This window comes from Trachinotus anak, unplaced genomic scaffold, assembly GCF_046630095.1.
Source record: "Trachinotus anak isolate AG129_WGS33_773 ecotype Australia unplaced genomic scaffold, CSIRO_AGI_Tana_v1 ptg000025l, whole genome shotgun sequence".
NCBI classification, from domain to species: Eukaryota; Metazoa; Chordata; class Actinopteri; order Carangiformes; family Carangidae; genus Trachinotus; species Trachinotus anak.
In genome coordinates, this window is record NW_027273876.1 from 18556830 (window position 1) to 18578475 (window position 21646).

Below are 21646 nucleotides of genomic sequence, written 5' to 3' on the forward strand. Positions count from 1 at the left end.
AGCTGGCTTTCTTACATTAGCTCTCCAGAAACACATGGATTCCTCAGCCCCTTTTACACAACCACTTCAAGGGGAAATGTGCCTTAATTTAATCTCAGCCTATGAAAGGTATGAACATTGCTGTTCTGCCTTTATGCTGGCAGTGGAGGTAGTCATAGAGCCGTATCAATGTCTGTCTAAAAGGGAGGACTGTACGATGGCCCTGAGAGCTCAACGCACTGCAACTTAGAAAACACATGCAAACAGACAACAACATAAGCATGGTCGTGAAATTGGTTGTGTTGTGTGTATTTGCAGTGCATGTGTTGTCAAATTGATGAAGATTTTTTCTGAATTTGTTTGTGTTTTGTCTATTTGCATGTGTTTTCTTAAGTTGAGGTGCATTGAGCTCTCAGGGCAACTGTAGAGATGGCAGGGTGGAACATAAGCTGATTCTTAAACACCAGCATGCTGTCTAAAAGCACACACTGGGGCAGTAATATGCTGATTTTGTTTGGTTTAATTTAAACAAGCAAAGGCAAAATGATATAGGGTCTTTAATTTGCAATATAGTAAATCTCTCTTCGTGTGTCAATAAAATGTGATTTTAGGGATTCTGCTTCTGCCTGGAGATGATTCCAGCAGATCACCAACCACAAACCTAGACCACCCCCACTCCATTAATGATCATTGTTTGGCCAATGATCTAAATAACTTCTATGGCTGCTTTGAGAGAAAATAACACCTCTTGTCTTCCTCAGCCCCAGTCCAGCAGCAGCTCTTATGCCCACACCCTCACTCAACCCCACATCACTACAGTGGGAGCCCACATCATGAACCTGCAACCTCTGACTTGAGAAATGTCTAGCATTTACTATCCACTACCCACTTTTAGTGCACCTCTTAACCTGATTATCTTGCACTGCACCTTATTGAACAGATTTACTAAGTACATACTCCAAGGTCTCCTATTGCACTGAAACTTAAGTGATGTGCCTCACTTGTAAGTCACTTTGGATATAAACATCTTCCATAGAGGTTATGTTTTCACCCTGTTTATCTGTGTATTTGTGTTTGTTTGTTTGTTTGTTTGCTAGCAGGATTATTCAAAAAAATAAATGAACTGATTTGCACTGGACTTGGTGGAGGCTTGGAGCATAGGCCAGGGAAGAACCCATTACATTTGCAGATCTGGATCATTCACATAAAATTTGATTTTTTTTTTGTCTGAAGTCTGCTGTATGTTGCATGACACTGGCCTTAGCTGAGGTCTGTGCTAATTTTTATGGTGACTCAACCTTGACATTGGACACGACAGTTTATTGCACATTCACACCTTAAATTCTCTCCATTAAGTTGCACATATGTGTCATCAACATGTTCGGACTGCTAAAAAGGACATTAAGTAGAGTCCATGCTTCCATTATCTTTCACATTACTCCTGGATTAAATGGATCTGTGCTTTCTGTAGCAATCGAACCTGAATGTAACACTTCACGCTAAAATTTCAGTGTCACAGTGTAACAGTGTGTACAGAATGTACCAATGTGTAGCTCATTGTAAGCTTTATAGCCACCCCCTATTATTATTTTGTAGAACTCCTACGGTCTGTTTTTATTGCATAGAGTCAATTCGATTCAATTCAAAGAAAAGAGAGAGAGAGAGACCATGAACAGCTGTATAGGTAATGGTGTTATCAATAATAATGACAGATAACAGTGGTTAATAGTAATGATGAGTAGTGGTGGATCTGGATCCTGCTGCTCCCGAGGCAGAGATACCTGCAGAATGAGGACAGAGAGAGGGAGAGAGAGGAGAAGCACAAACTACGGGAGAGAAAAGAAAAAACAAAGTTACTGGCATAAAGTAGTCGAGAGAGAGAGAGAGAGAGAGAGAGAGAGAGAGAGAGAGAGCCCAGTGAATCATGGGAATCCTCCAGCAGTCTAGCTCTATAGCAGCATAACTAAAGGATGGTTCAGGACATACCCGAGCCAGCCCTAACTATAAGCTTTACTAAACAGGACAGTTTGAAGCCTGATCTTAAAGGTAGAGAGGGTGTCTGCCTCCCGAACCCACACTGGGAGCTGGTTCCACAGGAGAGGAGCCTGATAGCTGAAGGCTCTGCCCCCCCATTCTACTCTTACAAACTCTGGGAACCACAAGTAGACCTGTATTTAGAGAGTGAAGTGTCTTATTGGGAAAATAGGGAACTATAAGCTCTTCAAGGTACGATGGTGCCTGAGCATTAATGGCTTTGTAGGTGAGGAGGAGGATTTTAATTTCTATCCTGGATTTTACAGGGAGCCAGTGCAGAGAAGCTAACACAGGAGAGATGTGATCTTGTTTCCTATAGTTCCTGTCAGTACTCGTGCTGCCGCATTCTGGATCAATTGGAGGCTTTTTACTGAATTTTTGGGACATCCTGATTTTTGCAATATTGCGCAGGTGGAAGAAGGCTGTCCTAGAGACTTGCTTTATATGTGAAGTAAAGGACAAGTCCTGGTCAAAAATGACACCAAGGTTTCTGACTGTAGCACTGGAGGCCAAGGTAATGTCATCCAGAGTCAATATATTATCACATAGTGTATCTCTGAGGTGTTTTGGGCCAATTACAATCACTTCAGTTTTGTCTGAATTTAAGAGTAAGAAATTACTGGTCATCCAGGTTTTTATGTCCTTAAGACACACCTGAAGCTTGGCTCAAGTTAGTCTCACCTGGCTTCATGGATAAGTACAGCTGGGTGTCATCTGCGTAACAATGGAAATTTATCTGGTGCCCCCTAATAATGTTTCCTAGAGGAAGCATATATAGAGTGAAAAGTATTGGTCTTAGCACAGAACCTTGTGGAACTCCATGACTGTTATGAGTCATTATTAACATGAACAAACTGGAGTCTATCTGACAAATATGACTTAAACCAGCTTAGTGCGGTTCCTTTAATGCCGAACATATGCTCTAGTCTCTGTAATAAAATCTTATGATCGATGGTGTCAAATGCGGCACTAAGATCTAGTAGGACAAGTACAGAGACAAGTCCATTGTCTGAGGCTATGAGGAGATCATTGGTAACCTTAACCAGAGCTGTTTCTGTGCTATGATGGACTCTAAAACCTGACTGAAAATCTTCAAACAAACCATTCCTGTGCAAATAATCACATAACTGGTTTGCAACGACCTTCTCAAGATTTTGGAAATAAAGGGGAGGTTGGATATAGGTCTATAATTGGCTAAAACATCTGGATCAAGAGTAGGCTTTTTAAGTAGAGGTTTAATTACTGCAACTTTAAAAGCCTGCGGTACATAACCAGTTGATAAAGATAAGTTAATGAGACTTGATATAGAGGTGTCGATTAAAGGAAAAACTTCTTTGAACAGCCTTGTTTCTTCTATCAATGATGAATAATAGGATGTTCTGGCTTTACGGAGACTTTGTTTATATGCCAATAGGCTGTCTTTCCAAGCCTTTAGAGATTCTTTCAGGTTAGTAGAACGCCACCTTCTTTCTAGCTTCCTTGAATTTTGCTTTAAAGCTTGTGTTTCTGAGTTGTGCCATGGAGCTAGCCTTCTCTGACTCACTACCTTCTTCCTCAGAGGGGCTACAGTATCTAGTGTTGCACGCAGTGAGGCTACAGTACTGTCAACAAGATCATGAACCTGTGTGGATGTGAAGTTAAGAGAGCTGTCCCCCACTGCATTGATACATGGCAGTGGGCTAAGTACTAATGGGATTCTTTCTTTAAATTTAATAAACGGTATTGTGGGTTTCTGGGAAATACTGTTAGATATTCAATGTCAATCCCATAAGTCAGAACCAGATCAAGTGTATGGTTAAAAGAGTGAGTGGGTTCATTAACATGCTGAGAGAAGCCAATTGAGTCTAATAATGAATTAAATGCAATACTCAGGCTGTCACTTTCAACATCTACGTGAATGTTAAAATCACCCACTATGATGACTTTATCTGTGCTGAGAACTAACTCAGATAAAAAGTTTGAGAACTCAGATAAGAACTCAGAGTAAGGGGCAGGTGGACGAAGTTTTTGTATATATATATAGTATAATTGATGAACTTTCTAAAGCATAGTAACAAAAATCAAGCCAATTTAACTCTCACTGCTGCTGCACACAAAATATAAAATCAAAGTATTTGCATTACATAACAGCAAATTCTCAATTATTGTTAAATCCTTACTCTGATTTAAAAAAAAACACACACACAAGTTTTAATACTAACCATGGGGAATGTGAGAGGGCAGCATCAAGAGGCAGGATGTGAGGATGTGATGCTGGAGGAGGGGAAGGGGGAGGGTTGGTTCTTACCGTTCAAATCTCGACAATACGCAGAGGTACCTGGTTAGGGCCTGGGTCAATAGCGGTCAAGTAAAGCATCATCACAGATGAGAGGTTGGAGTTAGGGATAGAGTTGGGTTAGGTTCTGCATAAGGTGAGGAAATACACGTCACTTCCCTAGAATTTACTCACCAGCCCTGCGGGGAGTTCAATGGCCTGTCTGGCCTTCCCCTCTGCAACTCTGTTGCATTCACAGGACATCTGGGAAATGGAGTCTCACTGAAATGCAGGTCATCTTATTTTTGGAATGTTTAGGGTATGTTGTTATATTCCCCAGTCTTACACACTCACACAGGTATGCCTGTTAAATGATGGTTGTTAAGTGCTTCTCTTTTCATGTTTACATATATTAGATATAGTTTCTATTCTCTAATAAAACTCCACATCCCACGCCGCTTTTCGCTTCATGCGCATGCTCCATGAACGAGGAGAGGGGACGATGGAAAATGACTGCAGGGAGGCTCTCATCTGTGGCTGAAACTAGATATTATCACTATGAACTGCATTTTGATTTTATAAATGCCGCATCTTCATCTGTTTTAAGCGTCAACCGAGCAACTCCGGAGAAAACCTGGTGACACTGGAGGATCTAAAGGCTTTTTATTTTACTGGGGTTGTATTTGTGTCGGAGAAGTGCCAGGGACACACCGATAACCGTTAGTTTTTTTCCGCAGCCAGGATGCCGCGGGACAACAAAACTCCTCTGATCCAGAAAATAGCGAAGCAGGCCTACATCACCTTTAAAGGCCTAAAGTCTTCGGCCAACGGGGATAACAAACTGGCTGCGGACCAACAGAGTGAACTTATCTCCTTAGTGACCGCGGTCAGGGCTGCCGACCTGAAAATTGCACCCCGTAAAGGCAAAGCGAGCTCCGGGGCAGCGGGGCTCCAGAGCCCCCCGGTCACCTACATGCACATCTGCGAGACGGAAGTGTTCAGCATGGGGGTGTTCCTCCTGAGGACCGGCGCCTCCATACCGCTGCATGACCACCCGGACATGAACGGGATGCTTAAGGTCTCTTACACCTTTTATAAAATTCTATATTTTAATTAAGTTCATAATTCACCAAAGGTCATAGGGCAAAGCAGTTATCCAGCTTCATATGCTGTTTCATGCTATTTGAGTTGTGGACCTTTAACAAAACAAACAAAGGCCAATTACACTGCAGCAAAACTTAAGATTTTCAGAATCTGTTTGTAGTAATTATTTTTCTTATATCACAGAGAGCATAGGTTCTGTAGGGGCCATTCTGTCATCCATGAATATTTTCCCAATTACCACATTAGACACAGATCCAAGGGTCCAAATGGCCCCTGTGTGCACACAGAGGACCCTATGATCATAAGACTGGCCATACAGTAGTAATGAACTGATACCAGGACTGCATTACCTGTCCAGGGGACCCAGATCCTGGGGGGCCTCAAAAACTTCAGCTTCATTACATACACTTTAGTTTTGTTAATTTGATTGATTGCAAAATTATTTGGGAATTTACTACAAAACCAGCTCAGTGGGTCTGGTGTTATTAGTTAATTTTGCGTAGACAATCTGAGCTTTTTTATTTCAGTTAATGTGCTCGCATTGTGCATATTCCTGAATAAAATTGTGTTTAGTCTAATAACTGCAAACTAATACAGAATTACTGTTCCCCCACATTACACTGGACCACATGGGAACTTTGGTGACAGGGTTTCTGCAGAAGTAAGGTCAGTATTTTTGCTGTGGGACCTCCTAACCGGCCAATCAGATACCAGCTAGAAGTGACCAATGTAGTTGCAGCCAAATGTTACCAAACATGTAGAGGAATCAGTTCGAAAAGCTGAGATATTGAGATTTTACACCGAACAAGAACAACAGCGATGAAGAGTTAAGCTGCTGGATTCAGTATCAGCAGAGAAAGAGCTATGCTCTATCCAAATGATATCAAACTCTTTAACACTATTGGGTGGCTTCTATAATTTAGTGTTCTTCTTCTTCTTATGTATCTCATTTAATAGCTTGTTAATGAAAATATATCTTGCGTAATATTTCCCTTAAGGACCCATAACATCCACCCCTGAGTCATCTCCATTTGGTAGTAGAGGCTCTGAGAATTGAAAAGGGGGCACACTTATTTGGTTCCCTAAACCAAAACACGTTATGGTCATTGTCAGGAGTTCCAATTACAAGCATGGCATCTGACTACTGCCAGTGTGAAAAACATCTGCTTTATAATGAGAAGCTTTTCTCATTAAAACAAATAATCTGACATGTGTCTAGGTTACATAAAACACATTTTAGGCAGTGGTTGGCCCAAAAAGATCAAAATGTGTGTCCATGTTTAATGTGTGTATGGCCATAAGGTCATTAAGGTGCTTATAAATGAGTATTTTTTTCTGATATTAACAGTGCATTACAGTGCTTCTGCATTTCATCAATTAACCGAAAATGAATAGCAGCACTTTTCAAAGTCATAATGTGTAAATTTTATTCCTTCCTTTATTCCTGCTACAGAGGAGATTGTGATATTTTAGTGTTGATGGCCTTGGTCATGGTTTGTTGTATAATGATAAAACAAAGAAGGGGGTTATTGTGCACATCCATCCCGAATACAATAGATAAAGAGAGGTTATCCATCTCCCAAAAACATGATGATGACAACTTTTAACATATGAACTTTTTTCAGTGTCCAGGTAAACCTTTTGAAGTTTACCTTGGTGACAGATCAGCTCAGTCCTTGACTAAAAGTATTCTTCAGTGAACAGCCATTGACAGTGGAATTTGGACATGGATGTGTTTCATCATTTTTAGCAAGTTTGTGTGAGTCTGTGTGTTCATGTAGCGGCCATGGCAGCTCTCAGTTGTGTACCCAAATATTTTCTGCATCAATTAAAAGAAACTGAGTGCAAAATCTGTAAACATAAACTGTGCATCCAGTTTGTCACATGACACACAGATAGATTATCTAATGTTCAGTTTTAAAAATCAAACTTTATTTATGGCAAAATCTGTCCAAGTAATCTCGGGGAAAGAGTGATGTAGGAGATAGAATCAATAGAATAATAACAGTAGAAGCAAAGGTGATTTAGTAATTGTAAGAAATTATAATCATAAACTGGTATGCTGTGTTCTTCTCCTGTCTCCTGTGCAGGTTCTCTATGGGAAGGTGAGCGTCCGCTGCTTTGATAAACTGGAGGATAATTTGACTGTCAACACCGCTCAACCTCATTTTGATCCCCCACTGACCTCGCTCCAGACGACCTCCCTTTGGCGCTCCATACTCCGCTCAGTCGCTGAGTACTCAGAGAACAGCGGGCCGTGCCTCCTCACTCCTCTGAGGGATAACCTCCACCAGATAGATGCAGTGGAGGGGCCAGCTGCTTTCCTGGATATCCTGGCACCGCCATACAATCCAGATGATGGGCGGGACTGTCACTATTACAAAGTCCTTCAAACTGTGGCAGAGAGGCAAACAGATGGAAAGAGCGATGAGGAGCAGCAGGGAGAGGAAAAGGAGAAAGAAGAGGAGACATGGCTTCTAGAAATCCCTCAGCCTGAGGACTTCTGGTGTGGTGGGGAACCCTACCCAGGCCCTGCAGTCTCTATCTGAATGAGAACTCTGATCACTACAGTGTACGGCAGTGATAATAATTCTGATATCCATCCATCCACAATGGTAAACTTAGTGTTGTTCCCTTCCAGAGGAAGGTCAAACATGAGATTGAGTGCCTTGCTCAAGGATGCTACAGTAGGACAGAAGGTTGTTGGACTTGAACTCTGACACACACCACATAAGGATCACTGAACTTCCACACGCCTTACACCTTATGGCTCTCAATAGAGCGCATACCTCCACAAAGGCCAAACAATCCTACACATGGATGTGAGATCTAGATCATTATCTGGATTTGCGCCAAATTATACAAACTCATAAATATGTGTGATTTTTTTTACATCAAGATCTAAACATTATTTCCTGAGAAATGGATTAAAAAGTTTAAAAAATGCCAGTAATATTAGGGAAACTGATAAAAAAAAGATTTTATCACTTTCCTTTATATTCCTTTAACCTGATTGGCACCTAAATGTAATGGATTCCTCACTGGCCCATGGTCCATCCATCCACCAAGTTTGGTGTAAGACACAGATGAAAGCATGACCTCCTTGGCGGAGGTAAAAACCTTATCAGTCCTGGTAAAAGTATTGACAGCAGGAATTCACTTCCCAGCTATGGTATTCTTCTTCGAACCATTATGTTGCCATGTACACACATGAATGTCATCGGTCAAACGTTCTGTGACTGGTGGGGTCATCAGGGTTTCTTTTGCTTGTCCCGTGAAGCTTAGAAGGCCTTTCATGTATTATATTCCACTGTGCTGCAGAGGACCTCCACACCGTCATATGTCTTAATGCCAAAGCCTGTAACTCAAGTTGTACCTGCCTTATTTGTGAATATTGAATGTATACTTCTTCAGACTGCCATTTTTATTGTTAACACTTATTTCTCCTTCCAAAGTGCACACACTACATTATGCATAGTTTATTTTTATTTTCTGTGTTTAACTTATTCCAGGTGACATGGTTCCCTCACAGGTCTAGACAGTTAAGGGAAAAAAAGCTGACTTTCAGCTCTTTCTTTATATTTGGTGATGTATTATGTTTTGTCATTTTTACTAATGTAACTTAATCCAGAGTGATATGACGTATGTGATGCATCATATTAAAGACAGACAGAACTCTTTAAACCCAGTCTAGAAACTATAGTCCATGAAGTATTACATTTTACAAAAGGAAGCTGTCAGGGAACATCAACATTTTCATGCTATAAAACCAACACACTTTGACTTTCTTCACTACTTTTTACATGTAGATAAACACTATATAATTCCTATCTGTATGTTACATAACTTAGTTTATATCCTTTGCCCTATATTAGACTCCACGCATGTGCCAGTTTGACAGTGATTCTGTTATTCTTATAATGAATGTATGTGGAACAATAAAGTTGATGGGAACACTCATTTAATTTCTCTCTCATACCACTAGTGGTGTTGTGTTGTTGACTTTTTGATTTTGGTCAATACAACAACAAAATGTCTATATCCACTTTTGCACCTTTTTAATAGCATCTGGTCAGTGTCGTTACCATTGAGTACTACTACTACTGTTTCACTTATCCAGCAGGAACAAGGCACAAGCAGTGACATTAATGCTACAGTTGAATTCAGCCATCATGACTTCATGTCATTAATCACACCTGTGCTTCTCCTATGACATGCTGTGAAAAAAGCCCATTCTAGCTAAAAGGTTAATACACTAAACTGTGACCACAGCATGCAGATGGATTTGTTGTTAGGGATGCACTACTAAACAGGAAGTGAGCTTTTTCACTGCATTACCTTTCCTATTCATGATCAGTGTATTTTGTCTGATCCTTTTTGCACACTAATTTAGCTTTTCCCTTCATCTGACCCTGTAGGTGGAATCAAATATGATCTGCCCAGTTTGAGTCAGTGTCATTATTATTTTGACTTGTATGAATTAATCAACCTACAAACCTACATGGAGCAGTCCACTGGAGACGCAAGAGGTATCTACACAAAACTAAACATGTTTTGTTCATATCAGAGTCTTAAGTCCCTGTGACCCCTGTAGTGTATTTGTGTGTGTTAATGGAGCTGAGAGATTAGATTAAAATGTAGATGGCAGATGGCTGTAGTATTTTTCTGAATTTAAGAATTATATTATTGTACTTACACATTTCATCCAATACAAAGGACAGCCATAAATTACATTTCAGATTCATTTTTAATTCATTGGTTTGAATAATCAAGTTAAACTGGACCTGTCCGGTTGCTGTGTCCAATTATGTCCTGTGGTCTCCCATATCACATAGTAAGCTGAGGCAAATTATTTGCATTACAATATTCTAACAATTATTAATTACAATTAATAATTATGTAATATAATTAATTAATAATTATTATAAATATGAAAATAAGCTTTAGGTTGTAAAAACAGACTTAGTCACATCAGTGAGTCACCAAACTGGATCTCATGACAGGATAAACACAAACTGCATCTGCTGGATGGTTTAGATTTTCTACTGTCAATGTACACTCACCACTCGGGAACGACATGTTGAGGCAAACATTTGGACAACGGTAAACTACAGAGCTCACATCGATCTGTGAGCCAACGGGAGGACAGCAGGGTCCCCAGAAGAGGGCTGCATCACCTCCTCTGCTGCCACATAAGTATAAAAGCCAACAGGTTTACTCTTTAAATCCTTTTTGCTCTGGATGAGGAGGTTAACATGTAGCCTACTGTACCTTCTGTCTGAAAATGTGCCACAGCAGAAATACAATCCCACCTGTAATAAAAACAGACAGAAAGTGGAACGGTCACCTCCTAAAAATATATGTATGACTATATCTTCAGTCTTTTATAACCGGCATTGTAGCACAAAAATCTGGGCCCCATACATATGCAGCCTCAGTGGCCCCCATTCCTCTTTAAATCTGTGCGAACTGTGCATTGTCGCCTAATTTTATTGTGTTTTTTCAATGTAATGACTGCTCCACCGTTAATCCTTAGTATTAGCACAGTACTGCAATGAGAATACTGTATATTGATTAACTTTACTGCAGCCTTACTGAGTGGATTAAATCATGTGCACCTTTGAGACAATGACAGTGTGACTGAGAGACTCTAATATTGTTTTAGAATAAATAATCTGTCCTACTAGCTTGCCTGTTACCACTGCTTAAATTCCTGAACATAGACAGATGGTCAAATCTTGCAAAATAAGGTTCTTAAAGAAAAAAAGTCCACAAAAGAAAATGATGCACCCGTCCAGTTGGCACACGGACAGGGGGCCCTCAGATGTGACATGTACAGTTGGAATGTCACAAATGTTAGATTGGATTTAAATGAAACAACAGGTTAACCACTGCAACCTGAACAATGAAGGGTAATGCTGTATTTATTTGAAAAGGCAGAACATGAAATGAGTTCAGGCAAATCCTTAAAACAAAGTGTAAAAGGATTCAGTGTCAAATCCAGAGAGAGAACAGAAGGAGAGGAAAAGGTCAACGTCCAGAAAGTTTTCTCCCACACGTCAACACAATAGAGTATTTGTGTTATGCCTTGAACTTTATTGTTAATTTGTGGTTCTCATTAAATGTTGGGCAAAATTTGAAGAAATCAGTGTTAAGTTGATTATTTAATATTTGCTGACAGCCACCAGTGGAGGTGTCAGAAAGAGGATGTGTGATTTTTTTCCCAGACCTTTTAAATCCTGTTATATTAATTAGGAAGTGATTCCTGATTTGTCATCAAGAAGGTGCAACATGAAACACATGCAACAAGATAATGAGAAGAGTGCCAGTACAGAGGTGCACACTGACCATCACAAACCATAAATGAGCTATATGCTATAGCACAGTAAGGGGGAAGGGAGGGGTGAAGGACAGTGATGTTCTTTGTTCAGCTCAGGATGACTTTCTACAGTGTTGCTCATTTGTTCTTGTGGTGAAGTTGACGTCAGAAGAATAAAGATGTTATAGATTACTGCAGGCTTCACCACAGCTTCTTATCAGCTGGGAAATGGCCTTGTTTTCTGTCTTCTCCAGAATCAAGAAGTGTCATTTGTGTGTGTCCAGTGCAGAGAAGGTCTGGGACATTTTTAGGCCACCTCTATCAGAAACTGAAAACTACAGCTTCCAGTCCAAAACTACTTATTTTACACTCAAGATCGCAAGATACAATAAGTGATAAACACTTCAAATTAGATAAACAATATATATTGGTACATATCATGTTTGTATGCAACAGGTGTGCATTAGACAACAATCAATTGGAAAAAAAGACTCTAGACTCAAAGTCGTATACTGAGTATACGACTTTGAGTATACTGAGTATACTGAGCCATTTCTTGGCATTTGACTTTTCTCAAAACACTACTATTTCCATGTGGCTATCCTGTTAAGTACTGAGAGTCAGAAACTGATTTCAGTCAAGTGCTAAATTATATTAACTTGAAATCCAAGAGGAAATTCACATGACTGTAACATGCAGACAAGTTGAGTGATTGCAGGTTGTCACTGTTTATCCTGGAATATTTAAGATTAATGACTCACTAAATTACCACATTAAATACCTGCTCCACAACAACACAATAATTGAATCTCTTTCGCTATGATGTTTGATCAATGTCACTACAGTTTATCTGACTTAGACTCATATGTCTGCCTAAAACAGTGTTTCACAGGAGTCTGACATTGTGTCTGATTTTAATATTAGAGGATGGCTATTTATTATATGGAATATATGGATATATTATACATAATTATATAGATTATATATAAGGACTAGGATTAGTCTATGGCCTATGGCACAACTAACTACTATGACCCTTTAATAGTGGATATTGTCATATCTTGGCTGTAAATTCAAGTCAGCTGAAAAGCAGATGAACATGAAATAGAACATGAAAAAGAAATGAAACACCTTAAAATATCACTTTTTCACATTCCATTTTACCTTGATCAGCAAACACATTTCATTATTTTTTTGCAATTTAATCACATTGCAGTTTATTCATTAGGGCCTTAGAGTCAGGTCTTGTGTACATAGTGACATTATTCATCCATATCCAAACTTGACCAGTATTAATCCATTATGACACATCAGCATGAAAACAGGGTGAGAAAACAAACTACCATTAGAATGGCCCTTTAGATTATTTCTTACAGTTTCAGTGTGATCATACATGAAATGTCATCGTGCTATAATATGCAGCAGGTTCAGAAAGTATTCAAGATTCAATTTCACACTTTCAGCCCGTTAGTCTGCACTTTGTCACTATACCCGTAATGATGAAGTGAAAACATGTTAATATACATAATTTTTTGCAAATGTATTAAAAATAAAAAATGAAATATCTCATTAAGGATTAAGACCCTTTGCTGTGGCTCCAAACGGTTTGCTTTAATGATCCCTTACTGAGACATGTCTAACTTGAATGGAGTCCACCTGCGACCTGTGAGTGTTTCCAGGAGCACAATAACTGTGAATGAAGTTTGGAACCACCAGGACTTCCTAGAGTTGGCCGTCCAGCCGAACTGAGTAACCTCGGTCAGGCCTTGGTCAGGGAGGTGACCAAAAAACAAAAGGTCACTCTAACAGAGTCTCAGAAATCCTCGGCAGAGATGGAGAACCTGCTGAGGGAAGGAGGAATACAGGGAGGTTCTTAAAGAAAACCTGTATAGGTGACCTGAGACCGGAGCGACCGTTCAGCACTCAGCACCACACTGACCTGAAGCATACAGACAAGACAACGCTGCAGTGGCTTCAGAACAAGTTTCTGACTGCCCCTTGACCAGTCGAAGTCCAGACTGAAACCCCATGGAACCACTGTGGAGAGACTTGAAAATTGCAGTTCACTGACGCTTCCCATCCAATCTGATAGAGATAGAGAGGATCTGTCAGGAAGAATGGGATAAACTGCCTAAATCCAGGTGTGCAAAGCTTGGAGAGACCCTAACTCTCCAAACCAAGAAGATTGGACACTGTAACTGCTGCCAAAGGGGCATCTACAAAGTACTGAAGTAACGGTCTGAATACTTTTTTTGTGAATGAGAGATTTCAGTTTTTGATATTTAATAAAAAAAAGAAGAAGAAATTTCTAAAATCATGTTTTCACTTTGTCGTTGTAGATAACTGAGTGTAGATGTAACATTTGTGTCTTGCATGTTACATTGAATACATCATCATGTCTGATAACAAAATTATCTACATATGTAGAAAGATAGGAAAAATAGTAAGTTTACATTTACAGTTAAATCTGCAACACAATAAAGTGAAGGGGTCTGATTTCTTTCTGAAGCCACTCTATCTAAACTGTAGACTGCCTACAACAGGCCTTTACTTTGACTCTCTAATACTTTATGGGGGAGATGTGCAAGAAAAGAGCCTAAAAATCTGATTAAATTTTCCTCTTATTTTCTTCCAACCACACCCATCTCAGTGTTTTTGGGTGGGCCATGAATTGAATGAGCTTCTGTTTTATTCACATTATATGAATATCACTAAAGCATTTGTAAGATTTACTTTACAGCATCAGTACAAATTCTGTAACTTGTAACCATTGTGTAATGAACCCTGCTAAGGTAAAGCACCTTAAATGATTCTGTTATTCCACACATGAAAAGAACCACATCTTGGTGCTTATAAATACACAGACATTAGTAAAGGGAACGGAAATAGGTGACCACAGCAGCCCACTCCTGAGGTATTAGATGTGTGAGTCACAGACAACATGAAAACAATAAAACACACATTCAGCTTGTAAAGGTTTGGAACAAAGACCAGCTTGTTTCTGATGAGTTTCAACTGGCAAATTAAAAGAAATATAATTTACATAATAATGTAGCGGACACTGAAGTCATGTCCTCTGTCATTTCCTCTGAGAGGAGTTAACGTTGTACTATTAATATATAATCTCTCTCATGTACACCGATCAGCCACACTAGAACCAGTTGCCGGGTTTAATCTTGTGGCTGATCAGTAGTAAGGGGATTTTAGACCCTGTGTATTTCACCTTTAGGCTAGCAAATGAATAGCTAAATAAATAAAAGCAAATTAATAAATACATATATAAAGGATCGAATATTTCTTCACCACAGTTTTATTTTCAGCAGCGTTAAGACGGTTTTGAAACAGCATTTAAACCTCCACACTGGGATATAAACTTAAACTCATATATATATATATATATATATATATATATATATATATATAAACAGTTAGTTGGGTAAAATAAATATTAAAAAATAGTGAGCTGCATTGGGATGTATCATCAACATTTCTCAAATCTTTGCAATGTTCCTGCCCGAATGGGTCTTGATTTTTTAAATCTATTTCAAAGTCGCCATTATTTCCCTCTATTTTGTTACTTTTTACCTCAAATACATGAAGATGAGACGAATGATCTGCATTAGAATATATGAACCTTAAAGAATAGTTCATCTGTACAGTGTGTTCACTGGGAAAAACTGCGGACTTGCTCTGTTGTGGCTGCCGAGTTTAAAACAAACTATTTGCATACGAGATCATCGCCTGTTTATAACCTGATATGGCACCTAAATAACAACTGAGTGGGTGAAAACTCTGAGTCAGATATGCCACGAGTGACGCAACGTGGGATTTACCCTATAAATTTCCAACATCAAGTCTTTTTTATAAATGCAGATAAAATAATTTCATTCACCACTTTCAACCCGCAGGTTTGTGTTCCATGAACACATCACGGTTGACACCACTGGTTCTGAGTGATAAACAAAACTGATACCGGCTGTGTTTAGCATCTGCATACATTTAATAAGTCCCAAAACACACATCACAACGAAAATGTCAAGTCGCTATTAGTTCAACATATTTACACTCCAACATGGTTTTACACGTGAACCACAATTGCTGAACACTTGGAATTACACGAGACGAGATGTGTACAAAAATAGAAAGTCTTTCACTGTACATATTAAAAGACAAATATACACTGCACGAGAAGCGCCCTTGAATCAGTCAGTGTACAAAAAGACACGCAGCAAGGCACTAAAGGGGAGAAACAGTTGTCAACAAACATGTTAGAATCAACACTTTGTCAATTTAATAACTTAAAACTGTTTTCTTTATTCAAAACGTTATTGCAGTTATTTCACATTTAAACTTGCAGCCTGTTGCGCGCTCAATAAGTGTGGCGATATTTTAAATTCCCCTTTATTACAACTGCCCTTGTATATTCTCATGAATTAATGGCTATATTTACTTGTATGTTCAGTAGACTGTGCAGGCAAAGTGCATTCGTGTCAGTCTCTGTGATTTCTGGATCAGGAATGGGTGGATGTGCGTAATTGCGCACGATTGCACAGAAGTTTTTGTTTATTCCCATCCTGGTGTTTAGGCTGCTATCTTTAGTTCAGATAAGTTTCAGTCTAATTATTCGATGCTTTTTCTCCTCTTTGCGGGTTAGTGTGCGTCACGCTGCCATGGTGACAACAAAGTTTTCTAACTATGGACAGATCCCGTTGGATGCACTGATCCCTCCTGACGGCCGCTCCAGCCCGGAGCTGCCGGATGAGGAAGAGGACGATGAGGATACAGTGGAGGACTTCCTCTCCTTCTGCCTCAGGTGAATTTTAGTGTGTCTCTTCCTCTCGTCGCTCCGGGCGAACTTCCGGCCACAGAAGTCGCAGGCGAACGGCTTTTCCCCCGTGTGCGTGCGGATGTGCGTGGTGAGGTGGTCACTGCGGCTGAAATTGCGCATACAGATCCGACACTGGAACGGCTTGTGTCCAGTGTGGATGCGGATGTGTCTGGTCAGTTCGTCAGAGCGAGAGAACCGCCGGTCGCAGCCCTCCGCAGGACAGGGGTACGGCCGCTCGTGGATGGGCGTCTTGCTGGGTCTGTTCGGGTACTTTCTGGGCCGCAGGATCGGCCTAAGGGGCAAGTTCTGTGGGCTGTACGCAGAGGGAAGCCTCGGCGGCCCACCCTCGGAGCAACCACCACCCGGACCCCCCAGCGTAAAGTTCCTAATAGTGTTCAGCGGGGTCAGAGGTGGAGGGACGCGGAATGTATCGAGCGGACATGGGCCGAACGGTTTCCGATCCTGAATACCTGCTGTGTGCATGTCCCGCTGGCAAGCCGGCTGGAAGAAGCCCGAGTAGTCAGGAATGATGGGGAAAAGCCCCGGCGCGTCTGAACTGCCGGGCTGCTTGGGCGAAGAGTAGGAGGGTGGTGGGTAGGAGGCGATAGGACAGGTGGAAGTGGACAAAAAGGCCGAGGGGTCCTGGTACACCTCCCCGCAGCCAGAAGAGGAGTAGGGAGGTGGGGGGGAATAGATGTGGTGGTGATGGTCTATCTCTGCCTGGTTCTGAGCCGCCATGGTGCAACTCAAATTTCCGCTGGAGAAATGACTTGGAGATCCCGAAGAAGCAGGGGAGGAGGATGCTGAAGAGGAGGGAGGAGGAGGAGGAGGCGGCGGCTGGGCCACGTTGAAGATTCCCGAGACGATGTTTATCACTCCCTCGGGGTTCCAGTTACTTGGATACTGGGAGTCGATGGAGAACTTTCCCATGTAGGTGAACGTCTGGTTGCGGTGGGATGCAGGCTGAGAGAAGCCGCTGGAGTAGGAGAGGTCCAGAGAGCGCTTCTCTGCGCTCATGTCCGCGCTCATCAAGCCATCTGCAGAAGAAAACAAAACAAGTCATTAGTGAGGCAACAAAAAACATGATTAATTAACCTCTTCACACTAGGTAGGAAAGTGGGCTTTAAGTGGAGAGAAGGCTGTTCCATTACGCACGGACTCTGTTCTTATCATGTCATAACATTAATAAACGAAAAACAGCCTATGAACTATAAATCTCTTTAACTATGACAGACAGAGGCAAGGCGGTTGTTATTCTGTTCTGAAGTAGTCTGTAAAGTTGTTTACTCAAGCATTCAGGATATATGCCTAGATAACTTTTCATACGAGAATATTCCATATTTCTTCAATACACACTCCAGGAATATCATAGTGTGTCATCTTACCTGCTGTGACATTAATCTGGTCGTAATGCGCTCCTAAATCTGTGTTGGGGAAGATAGCCACAGAGGTCGGCAAGCCGGTGGCGATGTCATCCACGGAGTACACGCTATCAGGATGCACGAACCCCCCGAGATTCACCGGCACCTTCTCCAAAGTTTTAGCCGTCATTGTGAAAAAGAAAAGTGCGTCTGCTCGCCTCTCTCTCTCGCTTCTTTCTGTTCTTTTCTTCCAAGCGTATAACAAACAACAGTGTGTAACCCAGCCGCGCGTGGGTCACCACTGCATGTCTCTGTTTGTCACCGGGTGTGAGAGGATGAGCTTCGTGGGTCTGCTGCGCTACATGCGCTCTGCTGATAAAGTTAACTCTTGTAAGGGACGCGGGCCCTGGCACTAGTATGTATATATGGGAAACCTTTTGAATGCGATCACTACGTCATTACCCTAATATGGAGTGGGAGGGGTGGTGAAAGCGGAGAGCGGAGAGGCGCTGCCGATGCTGATTGGCTGAGAGGCTCCGTGACGATGTCAAAGGGAATCACTTGTCAATGGAGAATCCGCTGTTTGAGGAGAGATAAAGCGGACTTTTCCACTTGATGTTAAACAACAGAAAACAGCCAAAAAACTACACAGCAGCAAAACGTGAGAAAACGCAAATTTACTTAATTTACCCCTCTTTCAATTATCAGTCATATTTTTACATATAGGCTACTCTCTTATAGGCTATTTTCTGTTTAATCGCGCTCAGATATCAAAAGAGGAATTCCGGTCGAGCTTCTTAACCCATAAAAGGTTGAATCCGGTAAACAGAGGAACACCCACCTTGCCCCATATTTGGTTTTGATTCCGGATTATGATCATCGGAAAGTGACGAGTTTTACCGAGCTGAGCGAGAAAGAGAAAGCGGCTCTGGTATAACCACAATTAAATGAGTCGGACAGACGAGCGGAATTTACTCCTTTGGGTGCGAGAGGCTGCATGGGCGCGGAAACTTGTGTCAGTCTAATTTGACTATGCTCTAGGAAAGAATAGTTTTGGTTCACTGACGAGTTAAATATAGTCATTTAGAGATATTTATAGAGCTCAGCGAAAGGAAACCAATATCTATAGAGGCAGAGGTGGGGGGCCATGTGAAACAAAGAGTGAATTCTAAAGGTGACAGTGGGTCACAAAAACAAACACGATTTCATTCATTTATGACCTTTTTAAAAACCTTTTTTCATCGTTATCCACTGGATGGTGTTGTTTTTTAATCGTGTGTGAAACATGGTGATCGATTGTGTTGGAGTCTGTTTTTACATGTTGCTATCACCTCTACACTATACTGCTTTAACTGTGCAGTTTGTGGAAGTTAGTTGTGTGCCCTCCCGTGGCCTCCTTAAGAAGTGACCCCCCCCCCCCCCCCCCCTTTCTCTCGCTTGCTCTCTCTCTCTCACACACACACACACTCAGGTCATGGACTCATTCTTTTCGTTTGATCTTGTAAAGTCCCTCCGTGGGTGGACAAAAGTACAAAAGTTGACAGACAGAAAACAGAAAATATTGGGCACCTTGGGTGGAATATAGTTTCCATTGTGTGTGTGTATGTGTGTGTTGCACAGTTCACCACTGTCATGCTGTATTTAGGCTTATCATATATATGTATAGTGTAAAACGAAATACTACTGAAACTACTTCTCAGTGCAGAACATTTTGCCATGAGGATGGCTGTGCTGAAGCTGGCTGAAAATTGGTAAATTAGAAATATTAGATTCCAGATGAGACAGCAGATAAAATTGACACTGAGATAAGCCATGCTGAGATAATACCTCTGCCCTCAGCAAACAAAACAAATTTTAAGGAGGGTGGGACCAAAGCACACCAAATGTAAATGTATAACTGCAAGATAATTTCAGAGATATTCCTCATTATGGCACAAATACGCTCTCTATATTGGAAAAATAACATTGCATTGTGAGCAGTAGCATTTTAATGGTATGCACACTATTTGTGATATATAACCTACTTCAGTGGTTCCTGACCTTTTCTAAGTTATGGCCCACTCAAAATCTCTAAAATGTTGGTGGTACACATCCAGCCCCGTAAAAATATGGAGGCCAAATAATACCCTCTCACAGCACTTTTTATTTAATGAGAATCATTGAACAATCTGGTTTGAAAGGAAAGCAGGAAGTGCTCAATTTTCTTTTTTGTTTGACAAGATCACTTGTCTTAACTCTCTGTCCTCTTAATTCTTCTTGTTGCTGTCCACCTATCCATTTTGATACTCCAGTGTTTGCCATGGACTGTTAGCTTTGAGCATAACTTTTAGTGTGCAATCAGACTGAGATAGCAAACAAGTATATGATGTGGTCTGGTCGTGTCGACTATCATCCTATCATTGGCTTATCACAGTGATAGGCCTTAATACTAGAAAGAAAAGGTGTTGTGTATATATATATATATATATATATATATGTATTTGTCAACCCACAGTGGGGCCCAGGCCCACAGGTTGGGAACCACTGTCCCACTCTATATATACTTATTAAACAAGATAGTTTAAATAGATTAAACAGGAAATAATAAATACATCAAAAATTGGTTTTAAGAGTAAGGGACCCTTCTGAAAAACATCTACAAATAAGAAACTGTATAACCTCAAAATTCTTGTAAGTTGTCCTTCTGAATCAGTTGACATGATCAGACGAGCTACCCATTAAAGAGGACTAACCAACCACACGTCTTAAAAACTGACATATTTTTTTAATGTAAATGTTGTAAAAATACAAGCATAAATGCGAAGAAACATGCTGAGATATAATACAATGTTAGCTGTATTTCATTCTGCAAAATTGTGAGGACATATACAAGCAGAATGTGATGTACTGCAGCAGGAGACCCACATTTCAAAAATATGTTGATGCAACGTGGTGATCATTGTCCTCAGATATTTCAACACCTCATTTCCACTAAATTATGGCCTAAGTATGTTCCCTCACAGCTGTTATCTACTTCATTATTTTACTGTGATATTGTGCAGTATTATTTTTTCTATTCTTGATCATTCTATGTTTTAATCTGCACAGTGGAAGCCGTTTTCTGGTTTTTCTGCTTTGCAAGGCTCATGACACTCACTGAGGCCATTTCACTGTTTAGAACTACCACTAAACTCCCACGTCCCCCATCACTGTTAAAGGTATTTCATACCTTTCTACAGCTATAATAACAAATGATGAAGGTGAAAGAAGGGCCCTGATATGTAACTGATAAGGCCCTGCTTCTCAGGCCTGTAGTTACATGTCTTTCCATCTCACATAAGGTGTGAGTAATGAAACAACTGTTTACATAGCTTTAGAGTGTCACGTTTACACACTCATCTGTCACATTATTTTAACACACTAGTCAATAATAACTGTCAATAACGGCTCTGTTTAGCTAACACATGCCCGGTGTGTGTGTGTGTGTGTGTGTGTGTGTGAGAGAGAGAGAGAGAGAGAGAGAGAGAGAGAGAGAGAGAGAGAGAGAAAGAGAGAGAGAGAGAGAGAGAGAGAGAGAGAGAGAGAGAGCAGGTGATACTGTACCCAACATTTAAAAAAATACTAAAAGCTGCCCTCCATTCCCCACCCCCTATTCCAACATCTGGGGAGGAGGCTTGAAACGCTGTTTGACATACTGATTTCTTTAGACCATTGGAAAGACCATTGTTAAAAAAAAAAAATCTTTGGATGATGACATGAACCCTGGTGTCATGCGTAAGGGTCAGCTG

At 40.7% G+C, this 21646-nt stretch overlaps 2 protein-coding genes across 2 annotated transcripts; one reads left to right on the forward strand and one right to left on the reverse strand.

Annotated features, from left to right (window-relative positions):
* The first annotated feature begins 4751 nt into the window (after positions 1–4751).
* On the forward strand, positions 4752–9331 carry adoa (2-aminoethanethiol (cysteamine) dioxygenase a). Its single transcript, XM_071462963.1, has 2 exons — positions 4752–5345; positions 7462–9331. The coding sequence occupies exons 1-2, from the start codon at positions 5010–5012 to the stop codon at positions 7918–7920; spliced, it is 795 nt and encodes a 264-aa protein (XP_071319064.1). The 5' UTR covers positions 4752–5009; the 3' UTR covers positions 7921–9331.
* Positions 9332–15667: 6336 nt separating this feature from the next.
* egr2b (early growth response 2b) lies at positions 15668–18276 on the reverse strand. Its single transcript, XM_071463347.1, has 2 exons — positions 17904–18276; positions 15668–17555 (listed from the first exon to the last, which is right to left on the reverse strand). Exons 1-2 carry the CDS (start codon positions 18067–18069, stop codon positions 16384–16386), a joined length of 1338 nt encoding a protein of 445 aa, XP_071319448.1. The 5' UTR covers positions 18070–18276; the 3' UTR covers positions 15668–16383.
* Between the last annotated feature and the right edge of the window lie 3370 nt (positions 18277–21646).